The following is a 27839-nucleotide window of genomic DNA, read 5'->3' on the forward strand; positions in this document are numbered from 1 at the left end:
GCTTTAAAATCTGCGGAGTAAAATCTGCTCGTGTAACTAGCAAAGAAAAATCAAAGTGGCTTAATGATCATGTGTTCATAACAGAAAGATGATGTCTGTTACCTAGATATTTGAAAAGATTGTTAGGAGTTAACCCTCATTTTGGGGTTTCCCCCCCTACTCACCACTTTTAACTTTGAAGTGACATCTTTTTCATTCCTAAATAGTTTTCTTAGCTTAAGCCAAGCTCAATGTTAACTCGTGGGGCCTGCAGAGCTGGGCTGCTGTGGGGACCATGTGGCAGTAGATGGTGCTGTGACTGGTGCTGGTGGGCTGACGTGTGTGATCCAATGGAGTTGGAGGAGGGATTCCTTTCTCAGTTTTGTTTCTCGTCCTCTCCCCAAAATACACTCTTTCTGCACTGATACCTTCTAACAATCTTCTTAGGAATAGACTTTTAAGAAAAGTTTGGTCTTTGCATTTTCAGCTTTTTACAACTATTGGCCAAATTTTTCTCTCTGAAAAATTCCAGGTGTTAAGAATAATTCTAGGTATTCCAGGTGTTAAGACAAACATTGTCGGCCAAAATTTGATTTAGTTGACTGTACCCTGGACTCTTCTTTTCCCCTAACAGAGGAAGATTGATCATTCTGAGCCTAGAGGATCTCTCAGTAAACCTGGGCTTTTTTCTTTTTCTCCTCAACACTCAACTCCTAGGAGAGAAAAACAAATAAGAAACCTACTCATTTATTGACTTTAAGACAGCCACTTACTAGAGTGAATTCTCGTGTATTCTGGTTTTTACTGTCATTCTGCCACTCCATACAATGCTGCAAGAATTGAAATTCAGGCTGAAGCCTCTGGAGCTCTGCAAAGGCATGACTCATCCACGAAAAATATATTCACTCCACTTAGTACAGCACCGAGCAGAGGAGGTAGCGCAGGAACGAGGGGGTTCTGGATTGTAATGAGGATTATCTCTCTGGCCAGCGTGGGGACTGGCTGAGTTCCAGGCAAATGACGCTGCATCCTCTAAACTCCCGCAGCACAGGGTCCTTGCTGTTATCTCCTTGCTTCAGGTGAGGCTAAGTGACCTGGCTGAGTCATGGAGCTCCGGAGAAGCAAAGCTGCAGTTTTAACCCAGGTGTGCCTGTGTCCTGGTGGCTCAGTGGTAAAGAATCCACCTGCCAATGCAAGTAGGTTCAATCCCTGGGTCGGGAAGATCATCTGGAGAAGGCAGTGGCAACCCACTTCAGTATTCTTGCCTGGGAAATATGGACAGAGAGCCTGGCGGGCTACAGTCCATGAGGTCTGAAAGAGTCAGAGACAACTACGCACGCATGCATACACATAAATGTAGTATTGATTCTAAATTTTGTTGGGATAAGCTATGGAGTGATTTGTGTGGAAGATTTTGGTGAACAGTAGTAAGGAAATTTAGCGTTTTGTTGTTCATAGATGTCATGGTCCAAACAATTAGTTCAAGTCATTAGATACCAGCGAGGAAATGTACTGCAGAATACACTTTCGTTGTTTTTAAACCCAGGTTTGTTTCTGGTCTGTCTTTATGTGATACAAAGTTCTTGAAGTTAAATCATACATCTTCTCTCTTATTCTGACATGTTTGATTCCCTCCTGCTTGTGAGAAAGGCCTGGGAGTGATTTTCACATTTTTAACTTTTTGCAGTTTGAGTCCCCTAAGGATAATCACGTAAGAACACAGCATTTAAAGACATGAGACTTGTTTTTAATTTTTTTTTTAAGGAAACATTAGTAGGTGAAGCAAATTGCTTCCTTTTTCCAGTATGATTAAACAATTCTAAAGTGGAACTGGCACTAAACATGGAATTTGAACATTATAAACACTTTAGGGAGAAGTTCAAAGGTGAAAACTCAGCCCAAGGAAACAATACGTCATTTGGCAAACAGATTTCTAGAAAAATTATAAGAATTCTGTGCTGTGTTTTATACAACAGAGCAAGATCAGTGGGTTTTGGAATTGTCCATTTCCAGGTAAAGCTTTTAAAATTACAGTTTGGAAGCATATGGGAAATTTTGGAGTAGTTAGGTTGTAATGCAAAGCATTTCCCGCCCCGCTCAGGGCCCTGTTAGAAGTTACTTTCATCTTTTTTGTCTTTTTCAGGAAGAATCACTGATATCTTTCAAAATAGCTCTTCTTGGCAGCGTTTTTTTGGTCCCATTGACTGGAAGGTAATGAAAATAAAGTAATTATGTGAAATAATGTAGTTTAGTAATTTCTTCTATTATGATTGCTATATTAAACAGATATTTATAGAGGGTTCTTTGTGTGGCAGGTCCTGGAGATAAGTAGTGCCCAGGAAAGACAAGGTCCCTGCCTCATTGAGGGATTCGGGTGTAAAGTGGGACAAAATAGATGAAGTAAACAAGTAACTGAAAAGCTAATTTGAAGCAGTAATAATTGCAGTCAAGACTGAGGGTGGCATTCATATCTGAGGACCTCATGGAGGCTGATTGAGTGGAGACATTATGTGAGAAAAAGAAGCAACCTCTGGAAGGTCTCTGGGCCGAGAAGACAGACAGCCTGTGCAAAGGCCCCGTGACCTTTGTGAGGAACAGGGGACAGTAGCAGAGGAGGTGAGCAGGGCCTTCCTTGAGGACCCAGGGTGAGGGAGGGGGGAGTTTCTCTTTATTCTGTATGCAGTGGGTCCTGCTGGAGGGTGAGACTCGCTCTCATTCTCAGGTTGGCAGTTCAGTGTGCCCACCTCATGGTGACCAGTACCAACTGGGCTGCAAGGAAAGCAGAGGAGATATGTTGAATTTCTGCTCACCTGACACACTGTTCCCTGGTGGCTCAGATGGTAATCTGCATGCAGCATGGGAGACCAGGGTTCGATTCCTGGGTTGGGAAGATCCCCTGGAGAAGGGAATGGCTATCCACTCCAGTATTCTTGCCTGGAGAATCCCACAGAGGAGCCTGGTGGGCTACAGTCCACCAGGTCACAACAAGCCGGACACGACTGAGCAGTTAACACTTTGACACAGTATTGCTCTTAAGATGTGTCACTGCTGTGTACACCATTGAGAAAGAAAGCAAACTTCCCATTAAGCTCTGCCTGTAAGGACCCGCTATGACGTGGATCCTCATTTCAGATGTCAACACTGGAAAATAGAGTTGCCTTAGATTTGGTGAAATCTGGTCTTTTCTGGAGACCAGGCTGAGAGGGCCTGCTGGTTTGTATTTCAGTTTTATTTGCGCCTGCATAATATGAGTTGAATTCTGTTATTTGGAAGGATCTGGGGGGAGGGGCTGTGTAGAGGGATCTCTTACCTCTGGATTGGAAGCTGGTGTAGAAAACTGCATCCCTTGTAAGTGACTTTCTGCTGCTTCACAACCGCGTGAGAAGGCATTTGCAGATAATGTTCCCGCAGGTGGACTGCAGACTGTGGATGTCAGAGAATCAAGGGAACTGGGACAGTCAGGATCTGCCAAGCTCAAGGGGACACACAGACACTGTGTGCTCATTCAGAGTGGGCAGCACATCCCCTGGGAGCTCCGAGCTTTGTTTCTCTCTGTCACTGGGAGCAGGGCGGGGCGAGGCTTGGATAACCAGGCCAAATAACTGTGAGCCAGCAAACCAGTAAGCGGGTCCCTGAGAGGCTGGGAGAGGGCACCTTGCTCACGGACCCGGTGTGGGTTTAAAGATTGGCTCTACGGGCTGAGCAGGTTCCTCAGGCTTCGGGAACCTCAGTTTCCTGATCTATCAGATGAGAAACTGTGGGACCCACTTCAGGGGATCATTGGGGGGTTTAAGGAGGATGGTGCTGGCAGACTAGCCAGCTGTCCGTGGAGCTTGGTTGGTGTCGGGGGTTACCACCTCTTGGATGTCATCTGTCCCTGCATCCGTCTTGAGGGTTCTCATTACACAAGTCACAGCGTGAGAGTCTCTTTTTGAGAGGCTCACCCCGACTGCTGAAGCTAAGGTCCCTCCTTCTCCAGCCACTCTCTGGCCCCCAGTCTCGTGGTATTTTCTTCAGCTCATTCCTAAGGGAAATTGTGTATGTGTTGTTGTTGTTATTATAAGCGTGTTTCTCCAGGTTGAGCAGGTCACTGTTGCAAGGACTGCTGTGTCCACAGGGCCTGGGACGAGGCTTATTTACCTACTGGCTGTGCAGGTGACACTGCTGACAACGGGTCCTTCCTATGGGACCCAAAGGATAGCAGGGCTCTTCTCTGACTGTTTTTTTTGCTGCAATGATGGGCCTTCCAGACCAGGGGTAGAATTCTGGGATCCAGCAAGCAGGCTCCAAGCCAGCCTTCAGAGAGGATTTTGGGGATGGAAGTTGGGAAAGAGGGAAAATTTCTATCTGGAAATACAGGTTTCTTGGGACTGTGGGACTGCTTGTGGTTTTGCATTTCAGAGGGTGTCACCTGCTTCATCTTCCAGTAAATGTCACCAGAGGCTGATTACTTAGTACCTGATATACCAGCTTATAGGCACCCTTCTCCTTCTATAACGCACACCAGGAAATGTGGTGGGGAAGTGTGCCTGCTATACAAGGGACCGGGCTGTCACACGTCACACTGCTCTGCCCCCTGGGAAACTGGCATTGGAATCAGGGTGGAGCTGGCAGCCTGGTGAACCTGCCCGGTCAGCCCTCTGGATCATGGGTTATTCCTCCCATTTCTAAGTCATATTTTGTTACTGGTGATGCTGTATCCATTATAATGGCTTTTGTTGCTTCACTGATTTTGATGCTATGTTTTTGTATTTTTTTGAAAAGGAAATCATTTTGGAAATAAGAATATTTGTTATTTTCTTCTCTAGGCTTTCATCTTTCCCAGTGTTTGCTTGTTGACTATAGTCTTTGGGTGAAGTTTAGCACATAAAATGCAAGGATATTTTCAAATTCTCGTGCAAACCCTCCAACCATCCTAGATGGGTGAGCCTGTTTACTCACCCACGTGAAAACTATTAATCATCTTCCAATCCCTGGCTCTCAGGGGGCCACCGTTTCCATCAGAAATGGACAGTTGGAAACTGGGAACTCAGTGGTGTTGGGAAATACCAGTGACCCCTGACAGTGCTTCTGTTTTGACTACATAGTTAGAACAAGGTGAGTTGGGAGGTTCTCTGTACACTTGACTATGAGTTGGGGATTTTTAAAATCCTTTTAGTCCATCTCTGGCCAGTGCTCACTCAAATGATCACTGATTGGAATGTTGTGATTTTAAGAATCAGACGTTTTTTCTTCCCGGTGAGTTTTGTTCTTGTTCAGTGATCTTGAAGGAAGAAGAGAAATCATTGTGGTGGTCTGGAATTCAGCTAGTCCTGGGTGCTCTTCCCAGCTCCTGTAGGCTTTGTTTTAACCTACAATAAGACTCGATGTCTAATCAGCCTTCTTACAGTTTTTGGTCAAAGTGGCCACCATCTTTCAGGGGATAGACTGGCTGTCTCGTAACTTGTTCTGTAATTTAACGGAGATTATTTTTCTAATCCTTGTTAGTGAATTTATATTTACAACTTTTGTAGGGGAGAGTATTACAGAGTCATATAAAATCTATCTTTTGGGGGAAGTTGAAATATTCTGTTAGGTCATGCTGGAGGATATGTGCAGTCTACCTGCGTTGTTTGGAATTCTTTTTTTTTTTTTTTTTTTGGCTGTGGTGGGTCTTCGTTGCTGTGCGGGTGCTCTCTCTGGTTGTGGTGTGCAGACTGCTCACTGTAGTGGCTTCTCTCGCTGCAGAGCCTAGGACCTGCAATAGTAGCAGGCTCAGCAGCTGCAGTTCTCGGGCTCTAGAGCACAGGCTCAGTAGTTGTGGCACACGGGCTTTGCTGCTCACGGCATGTGGAACCTTCCCAGTCTAGGGATCAAACTGGTATCCCTTGCCTTGCAAGGCAGATTCTTATCTCTGGACCGTCAGGGAAGTCCTTGGAATTTGGTTTTAAGCGAATTTTCCATACAAGTGATGGGAGTCCCATGCATGGGTGTGTGCGTGCTCAGTCATGTCTGACTCTTTGTGACCCCATGCACTGTAGCCCACCAGGCTCCTCTGTTGCAGGGATTTCCCAATCAAGACTACTGGAGTGGGTTGCCATTTCCTCCTCCAGGGGATCTTCCTGACTCAGGGCTCAAACCCGTTTCTCCTGTGTCTCCTGCATTGGCAGACAGATTCTTTACCACTGGGCCACCTGGGAAGCCCCCGGAATCCTATGCATGGCAGGTAGTCTGAGTAGGGTTACACTTCTCCAGCTATAACCCCCGTGCTCACCGTGAGCTTTGCAGCGGCCACGTTTCCCCAGGTAGGAGCTGCCCTGCCCTCACTGCAGCATGAAGGGTTCCAGCTCACCTGGTCAGGTGTGCTTATTGGATTTCTCCCACAGGAATTTTTCCTTTCAGAATCCACAGACACACATCCGAACCTCTTCGGTTGTTAATCCTCCATTGCTGTTTCCGTGTGCCTTTTCCAGTAGAATCTCAGCGCGAAGCATTCAGCTTTTGAAAAGCTCTGTAGTTTCTCTGGCTCTTTTCCTAAAGGTGTTGAAGTGAGTTGAGTTCATGATCAAGAGACCACACCCTAAGGCCTTTTAATTAAGCAAACCAAGACGTTATCACGTGTTCTTATACATTTTGTCTCAGGAATACTTAAGGATCTTCATTTTATTTATGTATGTATTTAGATGAGAAAAAGAGCGTCTATTAGCTCACAATTTAAAATATAAAGCCCTTATCCCTCAGTGGCTTAAAATGGAATAATATCTTATACCTGAGGACAGGAGAAAGGGGTGCTCTCAGTTAGATGAACAACTCTCCTACCCCCAAAGTTTTATATTTATCACTGAAATTTACCTTTCTGATTTTATTTAATTTTTTTTAACTTTTTATTTTGCACTGGAATATGGCCGATTAACAAATAATGTTGTGATGCTTTCAGGTGAACAGCAAAGGGACTCAGCCATACGTTTACATGTACCCATTCTCCCACAAACTCCCCTCCCATCCAGGCTGCCACATGACATTGAGTGGAGTTCCCTGTGCTGTACATTAGGTCTTAAGGACCTTCATATTACTTTGGATTTTTCATTTTACCAGATAGTACTGACTATTCACGTATACCTTATATTGGTCTGGGTTCTCCACAGAAGCAGAACCAATAGGATCTCAATCTTGATCTCAACGAAGTTTATTGTAATAAATTGGCTCTTGGGGTTTTGCAGGCTGAGAAGTTTTAGAATGTTTTGTTTGCAGCAGGAACCGCAGCAGAGACAAGGGGTCAGCCCCCGTGGGAGGGTATGGAAGACTGGGTCTCAGCTCAGCCAGGTACAGAGAGATCTCATCCCCTCACCTGCCTTGTGGGATTCAGGTCCTCCACCAATGAGACGAGGCCACCTACACTGGGGAGGGCAACAACTGATCAGTCGCATATAACCAAAACGTACTCATTTCTCCCAGAGCTCACATTTAGATCGACTCATTTAGAATGGTCTGGGCTTTCCTGAGGTTCCTTATCTGCTCCTGTCTGGATCATGAGTTGGTTTGAGACTAGAAATGACCACAACAGCACTTTGGTACCAAGCCTGGGAACCTTGACTGTGGTGGGTAGCCCTTGCAATCAGGTGGTGCAGCCTTAGCAGATTCCAGTAGGTTGACTTTAGGGTCTTTATGAAACTCCAGAAAAGAGTTTTGTCTAGAATCCTAATCCCCTTAGATGAGACTGGCTGAGGCCAAAGGTAAATAGAGCTAAAATCTTTTCTCCTTCCATGTTCCACCATTAGGACCTGGACGCCAGGCCTTACTGAGCTGTTTTCCAAAACCAGTGCTCAGATTTTGGCTAACTGATACAGTACCTGCGTACCAGGTGGTGCTGGGGTAACAAACCCACCTGCCAATGCAGGAGCACAAGAGATGTGGGTTCGATCCCAGGGTCGGGAAGACCTGGGATCCACTGGAGAAGGAAGCGTAGTGGAGGCAGTAAAGGGAAGAAGGCCCAGGCAGGGATATCAGCTGGAGAGGAAGAGCAGACTAAGACCTGAGCTGCGGTGGAAGGCACACCAGGAGCAGGGGAGATATTTCAGAATCAGATGGAGGGGGAAACCCAGAGAGGATGTCAAAGGGGGCTGGGGTCGTCACTGCAGGATCGGGGTGATGGTGAGCTCCAAGCATCACCTGGCTTGGGTGTATTCTTGCCTGGAAAATCCCATGGACAGAGGAGCCTGGCTGGCGACTGTTCATGGGGTTACAAAGAGTCAGATGCGACTGATGTGGTAACCAGTGGTGTCAATAGTGACTGACACCACTTCATTTCTTTGTAGCCCTTGGAATCCAGTGGTGTGGCACCCATACTCATGTATGCTTGAGTGCCTGCTGTTTACCAGGGACCATGAATGCTCCCTGGGGGGGTGGATTTCACTTGTCTTGCTTGAAGCTCTAGTGGCTCTGAGCCTCTGGGCCACCTCCTGTAGAGCTTCATCTTCATCTCAGCCATCTCTTAGAACTTCCTTTCCCTAGTTCTGCCTCCAAGTTCCTGCCCATCGTGGGAGAACTGACGTGACCTCTTCCAGCCGTGTCCATCATCTGAAGTGCCCTGTTGTCCTCGTAGAAAGTGTCCATGTGACTGGGGTCACACGCATCACAGTGTGCTCACTTGGCATGGGGGATGCAGCATCCACAAAGCACAGATTCGTCTTTACAAGAGAAAAAAGTAAAGCTTTGTCCCTTTTTCTTTTCACAGTTACTTTTTGACCCCTCCATCCCCTCTTTGAACAAAAAGTAATACCGAGGGAATATTGTATCAAAAGCTATTTTTTTCTTGCATTTTGAAAAGTAGCAAAACTCCCTTAAGAAACTTCCCTCTACTGTTAAGAGGGTAAATTCCTCAAACCTAAAATAGCAAACCTAGTAGTAAGCAAGACAGCTTTTGTCTGTGCTCATAGATGTTTAATGCTTTGTGATCTAATGAAGCGACTGTGTGAGAGCCACGAAAAGCTCGCCTTTGGGAAGGGGTGACTTCTCCCTTCCATCTCCTGCCCCCCACTGCATCTGAGCTGAGGCTGCGCCTGACCGGAGTCCCCCGCTCAGCTGAGCGGGAGAGGCCTCCGGACTGAGGGCAGAAGTCTGGCCAGTATTCTTCAGCCCATCCATGTTCCTGCCAGCTGATGCTTGGAGCTCACCATCACCCTGATCCTGCAGTGAGGACCCTAGTCCCCTCTGACATCCTCTCTGGGTTTCCCCCTCCATCTGACTCTGAGATAATCTCCCCTGCTCCTGGTGTGCCTTCCCCCACAGCTTAGACCTTGGTCCTCTTTTCCTTTCTGACTGATCGCCCCGCCTCCACCGTCTTCCCTTTCCTGCCTCCACTGTGCTCCCTCTGAATCAGCTGTGTCACTGGCTTGTCACATTGCCTGGCTACCCTAGGCCCCACTCAAGTGCCTAGGACAAAGTCTTGTTAACCCACCATCCAGGGCTGCCCTGCCTTGGCCCTGGGGCCTCTGCAGCCACTTCCCTGGGCTTTGCCTGGCACTGTATCTGCTGCTTCCTCTCTCTACTTTATGCCTTCCTGATCATCCTAAAAGGCTCTGTTATGTCTCATCTTTAGTTATTTTCCTTGACCTCATGTGGTCTAAATAAAAAAACAGAATAAACAATCACACCTTTTGTGATGTTCAAGTAACTTGAATGCACGCATTCGTACTCAGTCGTGTCTGACTCTCTGCCACTCTATGGACTGCAGCCCGCCAGACTCCTCTGTCCGTGGGATTTCCTGGCAAGAATACTGGAGTGGGTTGCCATTTCCTTCTCCAGGGGATCTTCCCAACCCAGGAACCGAACCCAAATCTCTTGGGTCTCCTGCCTTAGCAGGCAGGTTCTTCACTGCTGAGCCCCCTCGGAAGCCCAAGTAACTTGAATGCAAAGGCGTAAAAGTATGTCTCTGCCTTATCGCTACTGTAGGATTCAGTGGAGGGACAGGAATTGTATCTCACAGCTTTATGTGAGTATCTGCTTGTGTCCGAGTCCACTCTGCTGCCCTGAGGGTGGTTTGCATCTCAAGATCAAGGCCAAGGGCCTCTCCGGTGCAGGGGAAATTTGAAGATAGGATGAAGACACCACTATTGATAATATCCTGAGAGATTATGGAGAAGACAAGAGATGCCAGAATTAAATGCCCTGATTCTTCAGAAAATGCCAAGAGATTCTAGCCCTGCACTGTCCAGTGTGTTGACCGCTGGTCGCACGTGACTTCTGGGTACTGGCTTGGTGGCTGGCCTCAATCGTGATATCCTCCAAGCATAAAATATCACATTTTGAAGATTTGCTTGGAAAAAACATGTAAAATAGTTCATGAATAATTTTTATATTACATGTTTATGTGATACTATTTTGGACAGATAATATATTATCGTTAAAATATATTATCAAGCTTATAAATAAAATATATTGTCAAAATAATTTCACCTGTTTTGGATTGCTAATATAGTATTATTAAAATATATTATCAATTGTATAAGTAAAATAGATTATCAAAATGATTTCACCTTTTTTTTTTTTTTTAAATTTTTGCTATAGCCACAAGAAGTGGCGCTAGTGGTAAAGAACCTGCCTGCTAATGCAGGAGACATAGGAGACACAGGTTCAATCCCTGGGTCAGAAAGATCCCCTAGAGAAGGAAATGGCAACCCACTCCAGTATTCTTCCCTAGAGAATCCCATGGACAGAGGAGCCTGGAGAGCTACAGTCCATAGGGCCACAGAGTCAGATACGACTGAAACAACTTAGCATGTTACCCACAAGAAAATGTAAAAGGACATACATGGTTAGCGTTTGTGACTTGCATTGCATTTTCCTGGGAGGATGCTGTTCTAGACTCTATGATTCATGGCTTTTCCTTCACATCCTTGGCAGCATTCTACAGCATAGTGTGGAGCAGATGGCTGGGCACTCGTAGGAAAGGAAGTAGTGAGAACTAAAGGCAAGATAGTTTTGCTAAGAACAGATCGTGCCAAGTGAACCTCATTTGGTTTTTTGTAAGGTTACAAGGCTAGAAGATCAGACAAGTTCTCCTCTGATAAGCTTGAGGACAGTTTAGGGAGCATGAAGTTGTTTTAATGGTGTGGCTGCCTCTGTGGCTGGTTGAACTCAGTTCCCAGAATAACTTGTGTTGATGGTTGTGTTGAGAACAGGCTGGGAGATGCTCTCGGGCTTCCCATAGTGCTTGTTTCATAAATGAGAGTCATTTGTTAAGAGGTCGAGTTCGGTCAGGTTTGGGTAGTCTGGAAAAGGTTACCCACGCCAGCCGTGGTTGGCAGCTCATTCATCCATCACATGTGTTGAGGGTGTGTTTGCTCAGGCACCATGCTGACTGGGTGCTGGGCGTGAGGACTAATGATACATTCTCCCTGACCTCTAGAGTGACTTTCAAGCTACTGTTTTTGAAAGATCATTCTGGCTTTGCCCACTGGGTCCCTGTTTGGCTGCATCCATATAGAAGTGGATGATTCTGCATCTGGTCAGGCTTTTTTGAACTTTGGTTGGAAATTATGGACCTTCTGGGCCTTCCCAGGTGGCTCTGGTAAAGAACCCACCTGCCAATGCCTGGAGACATAAGAGACCGATTGGATCTCTGGGTCAGAAAAGTCCCTTGGAGTAAGAAATGGCAACCTGCTCCAGGATTCTTGACTGGAGAATCCCATGGACTGAGGAGCCTGGTGGGCTACAGTCCATGGGGTCTCAAAGAGTCTGACATGACTGAGTGACTGAGTATGCACACATGCATGGATCTTCTGAGCTCTTAGCAATCTAAGAGGCTTGTGGGAAATTCTTTTCAGGGTTGATACAGCCCATCCATGGCCCTGCTTCCCTCACCTTTGATATTCCATGTGTGTGGGAAGCGGGCGCAGGCCACATTCAGGTGGCGTGGAGTTATCTTAGACTCTGCTTAGATCATTTTCCTGAGGCAGCAGTCCCCCTGTCTGTCCTGCTCTTCAGCTGGGTTGCAGGATATTCCAGAAGCAGCCATATGACATCGCTGCCTGTGTTTTGGGGGAGGTGTAGTCAGTATGTCCTGCGTTATTACTCTCTGTGCTTGACATTTGACATGCTTACAGATTTGTCAAAAACACAAAAGACAAATAATTTGATGACAATCAATAAACTTTAGGCAGAAATGAAGCTCAACTATAGCAACTTAGAAGAAATTTATGTCTGGTTTCTTCTATATTTTGCCCTGTTTCTATGCTTTAATTTTCTCTAAGTCCTGAAGTTTTTAATTTTCTGTTTGTCTCTGATTTTATTTTCTTTTTTCTTAAAGGTATCTCACATCTTTTGGGGAAAGAAGGCCAATTTAAAGTAAAACTAGAGGCTTTCTTAATGTTTGGTTTAGATGTTGGTTTTTTGAACTCTTTACCTTGGGAAGCTAGGAGTTTTATATTTGACCTTATCAAAGCTTTCATATTAAATACTTAGATCAGCAATGAGCAGCTTTCCGTTTATTTATGTAGTTTTTTGTAGATGAGAAAAAAATTAGAGGTTACTTTTTTTTCTGTTCAAAATTACAAGACTTGTTGAGTCCTATGTAAAGGAGGATGAGGCCGATTTTTACAATTTAGTTATCTCTTGGGTAGAATATCTCAAAGAGGGGTTTGATTAGATTTCTGGGCCATGAACAAGGTGCTCTCTGGGCATATTTGGGTGGTCGCAGTACCCGGCAGGCAGGCCTCTGGGCTCCTGTGCCTGTGGAGAGCTGCTCAGGGTCCCCTGGGGTTACCTCATTTCTTTCTCAGAACAGCCTGCAGGGTGGTGTTACTACGGTCCCATGTAACGTGGTCGTCAGGAGCTGAGATGGCCTCTTTGAGGTGCTGGCAAGGGGAAGAGCTGGTCTGGTGCCTGTACTCAGGGAGCCAGGGTGGCTGCCTCAACTCTGAGCAGTCAGAGAGGCCCCCACTGCCCTCCTGGCCTGGCCTCCCCTTTCCTGGGGTCATGCTGTTCACCACTCCCACACAACCCGGGGGCAGGATGGAGTCAGCCTCCCCATCCTTGTCTTCCCAGCTGGAGATCTCTGCCCATGGCTTCTCCCAGGATGTCCTGGGGTATCCCTCTGGGGTGTCCCTCTGCCCCCCCGCCCCCCCCAAGCCTCGAGGAGCTGTTGGTGGGTCAGGCAAGCAGAGGTCCAGAAGGGGTTGTGGACACTCAGTGCTCTGTCCCCCACGCTGAGCCCAGAGTGTTCCGACCCTGACTTGTGTCCACCTCACCCATAACCTGCCTTTGTGGTTGCCGTTTCCAGTTCCATCTTTTCTTTTCTTTTTTTTTTACTTCTCATCTTGGGTCTGTTGCCTCCTGCTCAGAAGCTCGGAGTCAGCTCTAGCTCCACGGTAGATTTAACAGAATCTATTCAGGGCCCCGTCTCAGCAGTGCATCGTTGTTGGAAAACAAGGTCATACCTCTCTTTAACACCAAAATAAACTGATAAATGCCTGTGAATGGAGAAGGAGTGGAGCAAAGTGGCCGGCCTTCAATCCTGGGGCGTTTGTTACCGGCTGGAAAGGAGGCCAGGCCCTGTGTCTCTTGGGGACGGGAGTATCTGTGAATTGAGATCCTGGCCTCCTGTCTGCAGGGCGACACTTTTGTCTTCTGTCTGGCTTGGCAGAGAGTCAAGCAGAATGGGAGCTCTCAGGGTGAACTTGGTGTCACAGTTCTTCCTCGAAAGGCCCTTCGGGTCACCTGCTACAGTGGTCCGCACCGTGGAACCCGTTACACACCTGGGATTCTGGAGCATCCGAGTGGAAACTGGGTGGGGGGGCTGCCCATGTGGTCTCTGGGGTGACAGTGATGCAGAGGTGGCTTTAGGAGCCCTGTGTCTGGGCCATGATTCTCAGACTCTAGCTCATCAGTCGCCTGAAGGGTTAAATAGTTGCTGGTCTCTTCCCAGAGTTTCTGATTCACTGAGTTTTGGAATGCCTGAGAATTTGCATTAAAAAAAAAAAAAAACTATTAATTTTTATTTATTTTGTCTGCACAGGGTCTTAGTTGCAACATGTGGGATCTAGGGCCCTGACTGGGGATTGAACCCAGGCCCTCTGCATTGGGAGCATGGAGTCTTAGCCACTGGACCACCAGAGAAGTACCTGAGAATTTGCATTTTTAACACAGTCCCTGCTGTTATTAAACCACTGATCTGGGCAAAGTCCTCTTTTTTTCTTTTGTGAGTAAACAAATATCATTGAAAAAAATTTTAATACTACCGTGATATCTTTAGTGAATTAAATTATTTTGCATTGAGTGTTTCCTTAGCAGTTCTTAATCGAGAACCTGTGATAATCACAAGTGACTATTCAAAGGTTTGGGTATTCTATTTTGGCTAATATAATTTCATCATGATTAAGTTCAGTGTACTAAATAATGTCAAAATCTGTTAACTTTTGAAAACCATGATTTACAAAAAATACAAGTAGAAGTATATATGTAAATAGGAAATCCTGCTTGGGCAAATTGAAATGAAGACCTCAGTCCATTCAGTTAATAGTCAGTCAGTTGTACAGTTTTCAAAGCCAAATGATGGCTTCCCAGTGTTTATCTCAGTTATAAGAAAGGAAAACATACGATTTCTGGATTCAGTTAACGTGTGTATTTTAGATTCCAAATTCCTTTAACAGTAGCATTTTTGAAAAATCAAATGATGTAATACCTGAGGGCCTTCCCAGGTGACTCAGTGGTAAAGAATCTGCCTGCCAATGCAAGAGACACTGGAGATTTGGGTTTGATCCCTGGGTTGGGAAGCTCCCCTGGAGGAGGGCATGGCAACCCACTCCAGTATTCTTGGCCGGGAAATCCCATGAACAGAGGAGCCTGGTGGACTACATAGTCCGTGGGGTTGCAAAGAGTTACATATGGCTGAGCGACTGAGCATGCTCACAGACACACAGATACACAGATACATACCACCTGAAGCATTTAATCTAAAGGTTGCCAGTTGCTTCATTTGAGATTCTCTAGGTACCACACACGGAGAAGGCAATGGCACCCCACTCCAGTAATCTTGCCTGGAAAATTACATGGATGGAGGAGCCTGATAGGCTGCAGTCCATGGTATCGCTAAGAGTCAGACACGACTGAGCGACTTCATTTTCACTTTTCACTTTCATACATTGGAGAAGGAAATGGCAACCCACTCCAGTGTTTTTGCCTGGAGAATCCCAGGGACGGGGAGCCTGGTGGGCTGCCGTTTATGGGGTTGCACAGAGTCGGACACAACTGAAGTGACTTAGTAGTAGTAGGTACCACACAACTTTGTGGGGTCCTGGAGGGTTGGTGATTGAGGTTGGGTGTCTTGTAGGGAAAATGCTTCGAAGACAGAAAGGGTTATAAAAGCTCTCCCTGGGGCAGGGGATATGACCTGTGTGTCACAGGCTCTAACTTTCTCGCCATGAATCTGAAACAAAGTGGATAACTTTTAATATAACACTGCTGTTTAATAAGCTGTGGACGTGTATGTTCTTCTCTAAGCATTTTGCATTTGTCTTTAGTCTGTGTGCATTTTCATTGTTAAAATATCAATTCAGTTATGATTTGCTTTTGGGGGTGCCATTTAGTAAACATTTTAAGGCCTTCAAAAGCAAAACTACGATCTTCATATTTTATTTATGATTATAATGAAAATATGTTCTTGAACATATTCAGAGTTCATAAAATATTTTAAAATGTATTCAGTATAAGATGTCTTTGTTAATTAACATCAAGACTCTGGGCCATGAAAATGTACTTATTGCCTTAGATTTAAAAAACGTTTTTCTGAAATAACATCCTTGTCTTGTGTGCTAAGTCATTCAGTCATGTCCCACTCTTTGCAAACCCATGGACTGTAGCCTGCCAGGCTCCTCTGTCCATGGGGATTCTCCAGGCAAGAATACTAGAGTGGGTTGCCATTTCTTCCTCCAGGGGATCTTCCTGATCCAGGGATCAAACCCTCGTCTTTTTTGTCTCCTGCATTGGCAGGGGGGTTCTTTACCACTAGCACCACCCGGGAAGCGCCAAATTTGGGGGCTTTTAATTTTTTTAGCTGAGTTAATGCTGTTCCTCCTTTCAGACAGCTTGGCTGTTTTTAAAAACTGTTTTAGAGTACATAAAGTTTACATTCTTGGAACACTTTTTCTTATTTCAACAAAAGTCAGTTAGATGCTATTAAATTGATTAAATTTAAATAAATAGACTGAAGGTAGTTTCTAAATTTAGTCTCAGGTCCTTAAGTAAAATTGCCCTCAGTGAGCTGAAACTTTTTTTTCCCAAGTTACAAGGATTTAAAGTGACATCTAGTAAAATGTGTATTCTATAATTAAAATAAGTCCCATTTGGAAATAAATTTGTCTCATAGAAAGTTGAACTATTTCTTATTATATCATTCAATTCATTCTATTTTTACGGTTTAATTATATAGTTGACCCATTTAATCTAAATACCTCACAAAATAGAAACTAGGGTATCTTTTAAACAATTTTAGAATCTGAGCTATCCGCCTTCTCTTTGGTGAGTGGGGCCAGAGAGAACCAGAACAGGTATTCTCTGTGCCTTTTTGATGATCTTTTTATCTACGAAATAGATACTTTTAGATAAATGATTGCCCTGGGCACAAAGAACACTGGGAGTTGACATGCAATCTGTTTTGTCTACTGTTGCATAACCAGTGACCCCAAAACGTAGTGGCCCTAAAGGATAAAGGTTTCCCACTGCTGCATTTCTCTGGGAATTCAAGAGTCTTGGAGGCTGCAGTCAAGTGTTGCTAGGACCACAGTCACCTGGAGGAACTGCATCCAAGGTGGATGGCAGGTGGGTTGATGCTGCTGTTGGTGGGTTAGGGGGAGCTCAGTTCACCCTCCCCAGGGGCCTTTCCCAATACTCTTTGTTTTGGTTAGAGGTCAGCTTCTTGTCCAGGGAAGCGCCAGAAGGGTGATCCTTCAGTGTCTCAGACTGGCTCACTGCCCAACTCCAGGGAGTTTGTCCTGAGATGCCTCCTGGTGCCAGGATGTGCCAGGTGCCAGCTTCTGGGCCCCCAGGAGATGTGGATGCCATGAGCAGACACACAGGTGCAGGGCATAGGGAGAGGCGACATGCTCAAGGAGGCTTTCCTGAAGAGGGTCCCACCTGAGTGCAGTCCGATCTTCCTTCCTCTTGGGGAAAGGTGGGTGTTGGTAGGCGAAGGATGGGCTGGCCATGGGGAGCTGGTCAGGGAGAGATTTGGACAGAACTTCTAGCCAGGTGGGCAGGACCAGGTCGAGGGACTGAGTCCTCTACCTTCTTCCCATCTTTTGTAGGCTTGTTATATATTTTACTTCTACATGTATTATTATGTGGGCTTCCCAGGTGGCTCACTGGTAAAGAACCCACCTGTCAGTTCAGGAGATATAAAAGACACACGTTCCATCCCTGGTTGGGCAAGATCCCCTGGAGGAGGGCTTGGCAACCCACTCCGGTATTCTTGCCTGGAGAGTCCTGTGGACAGAGGAACCTGGCATGCTACAGTCCATAGGGTCGCAAAGAGTCAGATGTGACTGAATCGACTTAGCACACAGGCACGCATGCATATTATTATACATTGCTTTACAGCCAGATACCTTTTTAAATAATATTTTGTTTCACTTGGGAGTGCAAGCTCTTTCTTCCGATGGAGATCAGGGTGGAGTAAGAAGTGGACATTCAGATCTCTCAAAATGGAGCTAAAGTCTGAGTTACACTTGTAACTTTAAAAAAAAAATTTTTTTTTAAGATACCTTTAAAAACATTTATCCCCACATTTATCTTTTCTGTGCTCTTCATCCCTTCCTGTATTTTTCAGTTTTTCCATTTGGTACTATTTCCCTTCAACCTGAAGGACTTTTTCTGTCATTTAGTGCAGTGTGGGTCTGCTAGGAACAGAGTGTTCAGCTTTTATTTAACTGGAAACTTCATTCATTTGCCTCCATTTTTGAGGGATACTTCTGCCAGATATAGGATTCTAGATTGGCAGCATTATTTTTCCTCTTAGCACTTTAGCTGTGCTATTCCATTCCTTGTTTTTTAAAGATTTTTTTTTTAATGTGAACAATTTTTGAAGTCTTTATTGAATTTGTTACAATACTGCTTCTGTTTTATCTTTTGTTTTTTTGGCCATGAGGCATGTGGGACCTTATTTCCCTGCTGCTGCTGCTAAGTCGCTTCAGTCGTGTCTGACTCTGTGCGACCCCATAGACGGCAGCCCACCAGGCTCCACCGTCCCTGGGATTCTCCAGGCAAGAACACTGGAGTGGGTTGCCCTTTCCTTCTCCAATGCATGAAAGTGAAAAGTGAAAGTGAAGTCGCTCAGTCGTGTCCAACTCTTAGCGACCCCATGGACTGCAGCCTACCAGGCTCCTCTGTCCATAGGATTTTCCAGGTAAGAGTACTGGAGTGGGGTGCCATTGCCAGGGGTCAAACCCACAACCTTGCATTGGAAGGTGGAGGCCTAACCATTGGACCAGCTGGCAAGCCCTCTGCTGTTCCACTCTTTCCCTGGGCCCTGATGAGAAGTTGAGCGTCATTATTTTTGTTCTGCTGTGTGTCTTTTTTTTTTCTCCTTGCTTTTTAAAAGTTGTTTCTGTGTTTTATTTTTAGCAGTTAGACTATCCTATAGATGGGTCTAGTTTTCCTGGTATTTACCTGTTTGGGATTTATTGAGCTGCTTGGGTTGGTGGGATGACTTTTACAAATTTAGTACATTTTATTCATAGTTCTTGAAATATTTTAATCCTATTGTTCTCTTTTCTCTTCCCTAATTACTGTACTTATTATCTCAGTAAATGATATGAATTCTCAAATCATTGATACTTAGTTCTTTTTCTCCTGTCCTTTTTCTCTGTTTAATTTGGAGAATGTAAGGTTACTGACCTGTTCTTTTGCAGTGTCCAATTAACAAACCCACTCAGTAAATTTATTTCAAATGTTGTATTTTTAGCCCTAGATTTTTATTTAGTTCTATTTTAGAGTTTCTATTCTGTCCTAAAATAACCAATCTCTTCTCCCATTATATACTTATTTTCCTATAAATTCTTTAACATATGTATATTTTATATATATTTATATATATATATATTTATAACATATATATATTTATAACATATATATATTTATTATAGTTAAAGTCCCCAACTACTCATTTCATTAATGGAGTAGAGATTCTCTTTTTCTTAACTGTTCATTCTTAATTATGGATCACAGTTTCTTATTTCTTTATATATTTTGTAATTTGAAAAATTGTATTCCAGGAGTCATGAATAAAATAGTAGATTGAAGTATAATATTTTGTTTGTTTCACTTCTTGGAGAGTGCAGTCTCCTCCTTTTTTTAATATTAATTTTTATTGGAGTATAGTTGCTTTTCAATGTTGTGTTAGTTTCTGTTGTACAGCAAAGTGACTCAGCCACGCATATACATATATCCCCTCTTCCTTGGATTTCCTTCTTATTTAGATCACTATAGAGCATTTAGTAGAGTTCTCTGTCCTTATAGCAGGTTCTCATTAGTTATCTATTTTATACATAGTATCAATAGTGTGTGTGTGTGTGTGTGTGTGTTTGTATGCCCAGTCATGTCCAACTTTTGTGGCCCTGTGGACTGTAGCCTGCCAGGCTCTTCTGTCCATTGAATTTTCCGGGCAAAAATACTGGAGTGGGTTGTCATTTCCTTCTTCCAGGGATCTTCCCAACCCAGGGATCAAACTCACATCTCCTGTGTCTTCTGCATTGGCAGGTGGATTCTTTACCACTGAGCTACCAGGGGAACCCATATATATGCATTCTTAAAGTAAATGCCTGAAACTGAGAAGTCAATCAGTGAGTTCCCTTGCCCTCTGGCCCTGGATTGACTGGAAAGCACTGGCAGATGATCAGTGCCCAGTTGAGTGTATGAGTGACATTCTTCTAATTTTTCCTTTTCCCAAGACTGAAATTTGTGATACCTGTGCTATTCAAATGAGCCACCGCTGGTTACTGATACCTGCCAACAGAACAAGATATCTGAAAGTGAATAAAAAGTAAAATGAAGCATTGTTCTCTCAAACTTGCCCTGAGACAAACTCCTTTTCCTTTATGAAACTGACTAATCAAATGTAGGTCAGAGAACAGTAAGAGTTAAAGACTCAGAGATAAAGTGCATTCATAGCTTTGTGGTTGCTTTGAGGGGCTCCTCAGACAGTAAGAAATAGAATAGATCTATTTATCATAGATCTGAGGACTGTGAAGTCCAAGGTCAAGGTGTAGGCAGATTCCATGTACCATGAGCGCTAGCTTCTGGTTCATGACAACACTTCCTGTTTCTGAGTTCTTGCTTAGCAGAAGGTGCAAGGAAGCTCTCTAGGGTCTCTTTTATAAGGGCACTAATCCTGTTCCTGAGGGCCCCATCCTCGTGACTTAACCACCTCCCAATATCATCACATTGGGGTTCAGGATTTCAACATATTAATTTTGAGGGAAGACATTCAGTCCATTGCAATGGCATTCCTAGTACTAATGGCTGAAAGGTGTTTTATTATTTACCATCTTTCAGGTTCCAAATCACTGGTGTTAAATGTATTGCCATTTAATTCAGAACAACCCCAAGCAGAACTGAGATCCAAATCTTGATGGTTTGACTATAAAACAGACACCTTTAACCACCAAGCTATAAATACTACCTGATTCAAACACTTCTTTGATGATGAATCAATTTATTTTTTATGTGTTAGATTGTTTTATCAATCACTTCTTGCTCAACCAGTAATATTTTATCTAACATCTACTTTATTGTGGACATTGATTTCAGAGTAGAACATGATAGACATAAAAGAATTCAAAGACTGTTTGTGAAACATGCAATTTAGCTGAAAAGTAAGGCTTACATAAAAGAGCCAAACAGCCAAAAAAATGCTACAAAAGATCATACAGTAAATGCTCTGTTTTATGGAGCAAGCTATATTTCTTACCATGCAATTTAGTATTACCAGTAAGAGAGCAGGACTGCCTTAAATGTAATAGAGCCATTAATTTGATGTTTACTCATAGTGTCAATCTTTCCCTGCCAGTCCTTTATACTGACATTAATTTCCCAAAGGTCTAAAGATATTAATAGCCTACAGGAGACATTGAATATAAAAAGTCCTCAAAAAAAAAAAAAAGTTAAGTCCTCTACGAAACTGCACCCTGACTTATTTTAGAGACATGCCACTAGCCTGGCTCAGAGCTCCCCTTGCTCATGTGCTAGGGGGCCAGCATTGACAGTTTCAGGGGTGTACCAGGGAGAGAGGGACTGAGAGCAGCTTTCTGCAGGGCTGGTGATGCTCGTTTTTCTGGAGGTGGCCAGTGCGGTCAGGCTCTTTTTGTTGTAAACACAGTGATGTATATTTTTTTGTTGTTTATTAGTCACTAAGTCATGTCAGACTCCTGTGAACCCGTGATCTGTTGCCTGCCAGGCTCCTCTCCATGGGATTTCCCAGGCAAGAATACTGGAGTGGGTTGCCATTTCCTCCTCCATGGAATCTTCCTGACCCAGGGATCAAACCCACATCTTCTGCATCAGCAGATGTATTTTTTACCATTGAGTCACTAGGAAGCCCAATGTATATTCAGCCCCTCCATTTTTGTGGCCTTGCTGAGTGAGAAGCACCTGGCTGTACATTTCCATCCTGAAGGCCATTTTCCTGTGACGTGAAAAGTAAGAAGTGCCCAGTAGACACCTGCTACCCCCTGAATGAACCCAGAGGACATAGTGCTGAGTGGAGTAAGCCAGTCAGAAAAGGAGCTCTACTGCATCCTCCTGCTTACAGGAAGTACTTAGAGGAGTCAGAGTCCTCGAGTAGTGGTTGTTAGGGGCAGGGGAGAGAGGGACTATCCTGCTGGCTCAGATGGTAAAGAACCCTTCTGCACTGCAGGAGACCAGGTTCCATCCCTGGATCAGGAAGATCTCCTGGAGAAGGAAATGACAACCCAGTCTTGTATTCTTGCCTGGAGAATCCCATGGACAGAGGAGCCTGGTGGGCTATACTGTCCATGGGGTTGCAAAGAGTCAGACACGACTAAGCGCACACACAAGGAGAGAGGGGAATGGACTTTAATACTTAATGGGTACAGAATTTCAGTTTTTTGAGATGAAGCAGTCTGGAAATGTTTGGTGGTGATGGTCACACAACAGTGTGAAGGTACCTAATGTCACTGAACCATATCTTTAAAAACAATTGCAATTGTAAATTCTGTGTTGTGCATATTTTCCCACAATTAAAAAAGTGTAAAATTATAAAACATGATGCCTCAATAAAGCTTGTCTTTAAGTGTTAACAAAAAAGTGCCCAGTAAATTATATTACATTTTATTAACATCATGCTGAATTGTTGTAGAAGAGCAGAAAATACCAGTGTTCTTGGCACTGTTCTCCACATGCTTATTAATGAGAAGAATAGCTTTTTTTTTTTTAAGAGGAAGCTGAAAGTAGAGATCCTTTGGCCTGAAATCATTGCCACCTGCTCTGGAAAGTCCTTGAAGGAGACTCCAGTTATATTTCTCACCTAGACCGGAGAGCCCAAACCTCAGGGTTGTGAAACAGGTCTGTTCTCCTAAGGATAAAAAAAAATAATAATAATAATGTGGGAAAACTGAACCCACATTCTCAATGAACATAAGGAGTGTCTGCCTTTCAAACAACTTAAGTGATTCTTGGAGCTCCTGTAGTCCAACATTGACTATATCGTGTAGACTAATTTTTTTTTTTATCATGTAGACTAATTTTTTAAGGAAAAAAAAAGAGATTTAAATCTCACCAACACTATCTGTTACTTGGTATTTATAGATGCCCAGGAGGATGGAAGTCTGCCAGTTTATAATCAAAGCAGAAAACAGAAATTTGTTGACATAATTTTTTGGCATGATATACTAGGATTATTTAAATAGTATTACATAATTTCTATTTTTGGTTTTCAAGGAACATAGTGACTTATTTAATAGATAGTCATTTAAAAATTAAAATTTATGGAAGTAGAATCATCATATGACTCAGTAATTCCACTTCTGAGTATATACCCAAAAGAATCCAAAGCAAAGTCTAGAAGAGATTTTTGTTTCAATACACCCGTGTTCACAGCAGCAGTATTCACAACTGCTAAAATGCGGAGGCAATTCGTGTCCATCAAATGATGAATGACTACTCAGAATGTGGTTGGTACACAATGCAGTACTATTTAGTCTTAAAAAGGGAAGAAACTCTGACATATGCTACAACATGGATGAACCTCGAGGACATTATGCTAATTGGAATAAGCCCATCACAAAAAGATGTACAGTATGATTCCACTCATATGAAATACCCAGGCAAATCATGGAGACAGAAATTAGAATGGTGGTTGCCAGAGGCTGGGGAAGGGGGAATGGGGAGTTATTGTTTAATGGGTCTGGGCTGCAGTTCTACAAGATAAAAGGTGTTCTGGAGATGGATGGTGGTGATGTGTACAGCATTGCGATGTGTTTAATACCACTGAACTGTACACTTAAAGACAGTTAAGACGGCAAGTTTTATGTATTGTGTATTTTACCATAGTAGAAAAAATGAAAGAAAATTTAAATATCAGCCTCCAGAAAAGATAAATGCTTTCTATCTTAGGTTTTAATGGGTTCCTTATCCCTGTTTTTTTTCTTGATAGAAATATTTTTCACAATGTAGGTTAGCAAGAGATTTTGCACATAAAAATTTGAGTAACTACAAAATACATGTTTTCTACAATAGGTTCTGGCTGGATGAAGAAGTACAGAGTAATTTGAGTTTTTTTCAGTGTTTTGAGGAACCTTCACACTGCTTTCCACAGTGACTGAACCAGTTTAAATTCCCACCAGCAGTGTTCAAGTCTTTCTTTTTCTCTACATCCTCAGCAACTTTTGTTATTTACAGTCTGTTTGATGACAGTCATTCTGACAGGTGTGGGCTAATAGCTTATTGTGGTTTTGCTTTGTTTCTCTCTGATGATTAGTGATGGTGAGCACCTTTTCATGTGCCTGTTGGCCATCTGTGTGTCTTCTTTGGAAAAACACTTATTCATTCACATCCTCTGCCCACTGTTTAATTGTGTTGTTTGTTATTTTGATACTGATATTTTGTGTGAACTCCTTATGTATTTTAGATATTAACTCGTTATCAGATGTATCATTTGCAAATATTATCTCCCATTCAGGAAGTTGTCTTTTTGTTTTGTCGATGGTTTCCTTTGCTGTGCAAAAGCTTTTAAATTTAATTAGGCCCCAATTGTTTATTTTTGCTTTTATTTCCTTTGCCGGAGGAGACAGATACAAGAAAATATTGTTACAAGTCATGTCAAAGAGTGTTTTGCTTTCGTTGTCTTCCAGGAGTTTTATGGTTTCCGATCTTTTATTTAGGTCTGTAATCCAATTTGAGTTTATTTTTGTAAATCAAGTGAGATTGTAAATACAGTGACTTTGGAAGAACCGTGTTGACCAAAAAGAAAATCTCTCTTAGTTTATTTTGGATTTGGGAAGTCTCTGGTGTTGTACAAGTTTAAAATTTTTGAAGGAAAGAAGCTCCTCTGTTCCTTCTTTCCAGATTAGCATATTAGCCCCACAGAATATGTCAAGATCATTCTGGTTTATATTCACGTTCATGCGTCTAAATAACCGTCCCACCCATCTCGGCTGGTGCTTAGTCAGGGAACCACTATAAACTCCATTTGTTTTGTTATTTTATTAATCTCTTCTAAATGAGCTATTATTTCCAGCTGTGTGTGTTAGTCGCTCAGTTGTGTCCAACTCTTTGTGTCCCCAAAGACTGTGCCTGCCAGGGTCCTCTGTTCATGGAATTCTCCAGGCAAGAATACTGGAATGGGTACCCATTTCCTTCTCGAGGAGAGCTTCGCAACCCAGGGATAAAAGCTGGGTCTCCCACATTGCACTTTCCATCTGAGTCACCAGGGAAGTCATTTCCAGCTACTGACTCAGAATCTTTAAAACCCTGGAAAATGACAATGTATATAATTGGATTGCAAGCAATTAATAACTGTGCTAGGTTAAAAAATGTATTTGTATAATAAGCTGTGTGTCAGAGTACCATTTTGAAGAGTGTTAAGAATGAACAGTTGAGATGGGCAACATTTGTTTTAATATATTATTTGAAACTAGGTGCATGTATCTTTAAAAATATTTTTGTGACATTGACATTAGAGGAAACATTTTACAGGTTTTCCATTGTGACATTCTTCAGAAAATTCTATCTTGGATATTTATGGGTTTGCTAAGTGTTACTATATGTAGAGAATCAGTGAACAGAACACATCTGAGTGAATTTATTGAAACTTTTCATATGCTTCTTTTTTTGTCAAGTCTAGAGAAATAGATCTATTTCAACTCAGTCCAAAGAAATTAATTGTTGGAACACATGAAAGCCCTCTTTTTAAGGTGAGTTCACAGCATGTGAGGAGCCTGACAGTGAGGTGATTATGGTCTTTTTAGTTTGAATCTCAAGAAGATGTCTCTAGCTGTATGATCCTGCCTTTTGGGAAATACAAGTTAATTTTCCAGAATGTTTAGAAATCAGTGATTCATAATCGAGTCACTCTTGTGTGCCTGGCATCTTCACATGTTTTTACTGAAACATCTAACTCCAAAGTAGGGACTGTTTCCATTTGTTGATCAAAAGTGGGCAGAAGGAGGTGGCTCAGCTACGAGACCCCATGCAGTGAGTGAACGCGTCTTTAGCTACTTCCTTTGCGATCTGTTGGCATTTAATCTTCAAGATGACCTGTGAGGTCCTGGTTGTAGTTATCTCCATCTCCAGACCAGGAAATCTGGCCTCTGAGAGGTTTACTCACTCAAGGTCACATGGTTAGTTAAGGTGTGAAAGCATGATTGAACTCAGCTGATGGAAGAATACTCAAGAGTCTCCATCAGGTAAATATTTTGGTTCCAGTGCTGTAGTCCAGCTTCGACTGCCTGGATTCCTTAGGGAGTCACCACCTTTATATTCTGTAGCTCCAGGGTGATGGAACATTTGCCCTGACTTAGGGCTTCCCTGGTGGCTCAGATAGTAGAGAATCTGCCTGGGATGCAAAGAGATGCAGGTTCAATCCCTGGGTTGGGAAGATCTCTGGAGAAGGGAATGGCAACCCCCTCTAGTATTCTTGCCTGGAGAATCCCTGTGGACAGAGGAGCCTGGTGGGCTACAGTCCGTAGTGTCACAAAAGAGTCAAATATGACTGAGCGACTAACACCCCCATCCCCATACAAACACATTGTATGAAACTCCCAGTTGTTCCATATCCATGCAAAACACTTGATGTTTTTATGCTTGTAACTTTAGCCATTCTCATGACTATACAGCGGCATCTCATTGAGGTTTTAGTTTGCATTTCCTACTGACTAATTATGTAGCAGAGCTCTTGTGCTCCCTTGGCATTGGTTTTCTTTGTTGAAAATTTGTGTTCTGATCCTGTCTATTTTTTTGGTTGTGCTGGATCTTCGTTGCTACATCTGTGCTTTTTTTGGTTGTGGAGAGGAGCTGTGGGCCTCTCACTGCAGAGCCTTCTCTTGTTGAAGGAGCATGGGCTCTAGAGCGTGAGGGCTTCACTAGTGGTGGCTCACAGGCTTAATTGCTCAGAGGCATATGGGATCTTAGTTCCTGACCAGGAATCGAGCCCGTGCCCCCTGCACTGGAAGGTGGATTCTTACCACTGGACCACCAGGAAAGTCCTCTCGCTCTCTCTTTTTTTATGTTGTTGTCTTTCTCTGAGTTTTAATACCATTAATGAGGTAATGTGGAGAATTATAAAGAAAGTATTTTATTGCTGACGTATTTTCAGGAAAGGAATATCTTTAATGGACATTTTATTTCCTACACCATTTTTTTTTCTTTTTTTGCGGGGCATGTATAGCAGGAACTGCCTGTCATCTCTTGGCTTGTTGTAATTTACCTTGCCTTGCTTTGCTACACGTACTTTTTACTGACTCTGTCAACTCATAATCTCTGGGGAAACCACTTGTGAAGGTACTAATTATGCCTCTAAACACACATGCACACATATCCATCCATCACAGGCAAACCTTGACTCCCCTACCACTGTGAGGGCACCCTAGTGATTCCAGTGGGCACTCTGCAGTGGGCACAACATCCTCTCCTGCTTTCTGGTTCCCCTGCACCCACCGCTGTTCAGTGTAAATTACTGGGGAGTCAACAAGTGACTGTTAGTGATGATAAGCTGCTGACTGGGGTAGGTTTAGGTGCTCTTGAATGACTCCAGTTTTAGAGAACAAGAGATCTTCTTTTTTTTTTTTTTAATTTTATTTTATTTTTAAACTTTACATAATTGTATTAGTTTTGCCAAATCTTCTAAACTGATGGATGTAGTCGTAAATTAGTTTGAAATCCTCACTTTAAAAACTGCTTGTGTAAGCTTTAGAATACCGAGATTTTGCCTGATGGCTAGCTATAAAATCTACTTGGAAAAAAGTATTGTAGCAAAACTGTGATTGTGATTTGGCTATGAGTTGTTGTTGTTTGATCGCTTGACCCCATGGACTGCAGCATACCAGGCTGCCCTGTCCTCCACTATCTCCCAGAGCGTATCATCCAAGCATCTCATCCTCTGTTCTCTCTTTCTCCTCCTGCCCTCAATCTTTCCCAGCATCTGGATCTTTTCCAGTGAGTCAGCTCTTCACATCAGGTGGCCAAAGTATTGGAGCTTCAGCTTCAACATCAGTCCTTCTGATGAATATTCAGGGTTGATTTCCTTAAGAATGGACTGATTTGATCTCCTTGAAGTCCAAGGGGCCTATGAACAAGACAGGGTAATTCTATTTTTATTTTGTAAAATAATTAAATTAATTTAATTACTTTTGACTGTGCTCAGTCTCTGTTGCTGC

General features: G+C 43.2%; 1 protein-coding gene across 2 annotated transcripts in view; it reads left to right on the forward strand.

Moving 5' to 3' along the window:
* Positions 1-27839, forward strand: part of FAM110B (family with sequence similarity 110 member B) — a 143491-nt gene that overhangs the window by 1857 nt on the left and 113795 nt on the right. The window contains exons 2-3 of one of the 2 annotated variants that reach the window (XM_061438788.1): positions 13973-14155; positions 16632-16773. The exons of the other annotated variant lie outside the window; for it this stretch is intronic. Of the exons in view, the coding sequence (XP_061294772.1) occupies positions 16767-16773 (7 nt within the window). The 5' untranslated portion in view covers positions 13973-14155; positions 16632-16766. The remainder of the gene's footprint in view (positions 1-13972; positions 14156-16631; positions 16774-27839) is intronic. 2 annotated transcript variants of the gene reach the window in all.

Source organism: Bos javanicus, chromosome 14 (genome assembly GCF_032452875.1).
Source record: "Bos javanicus breed banteng chromosome 14, ARS-OSU_banteng_1.0, whole genome shotgun sequence".
NCBI lineage: Eukaryota > Metazoa > Chordata > Mammalia > Artiodactyla > Bovidae > Bos > Bos javanicus.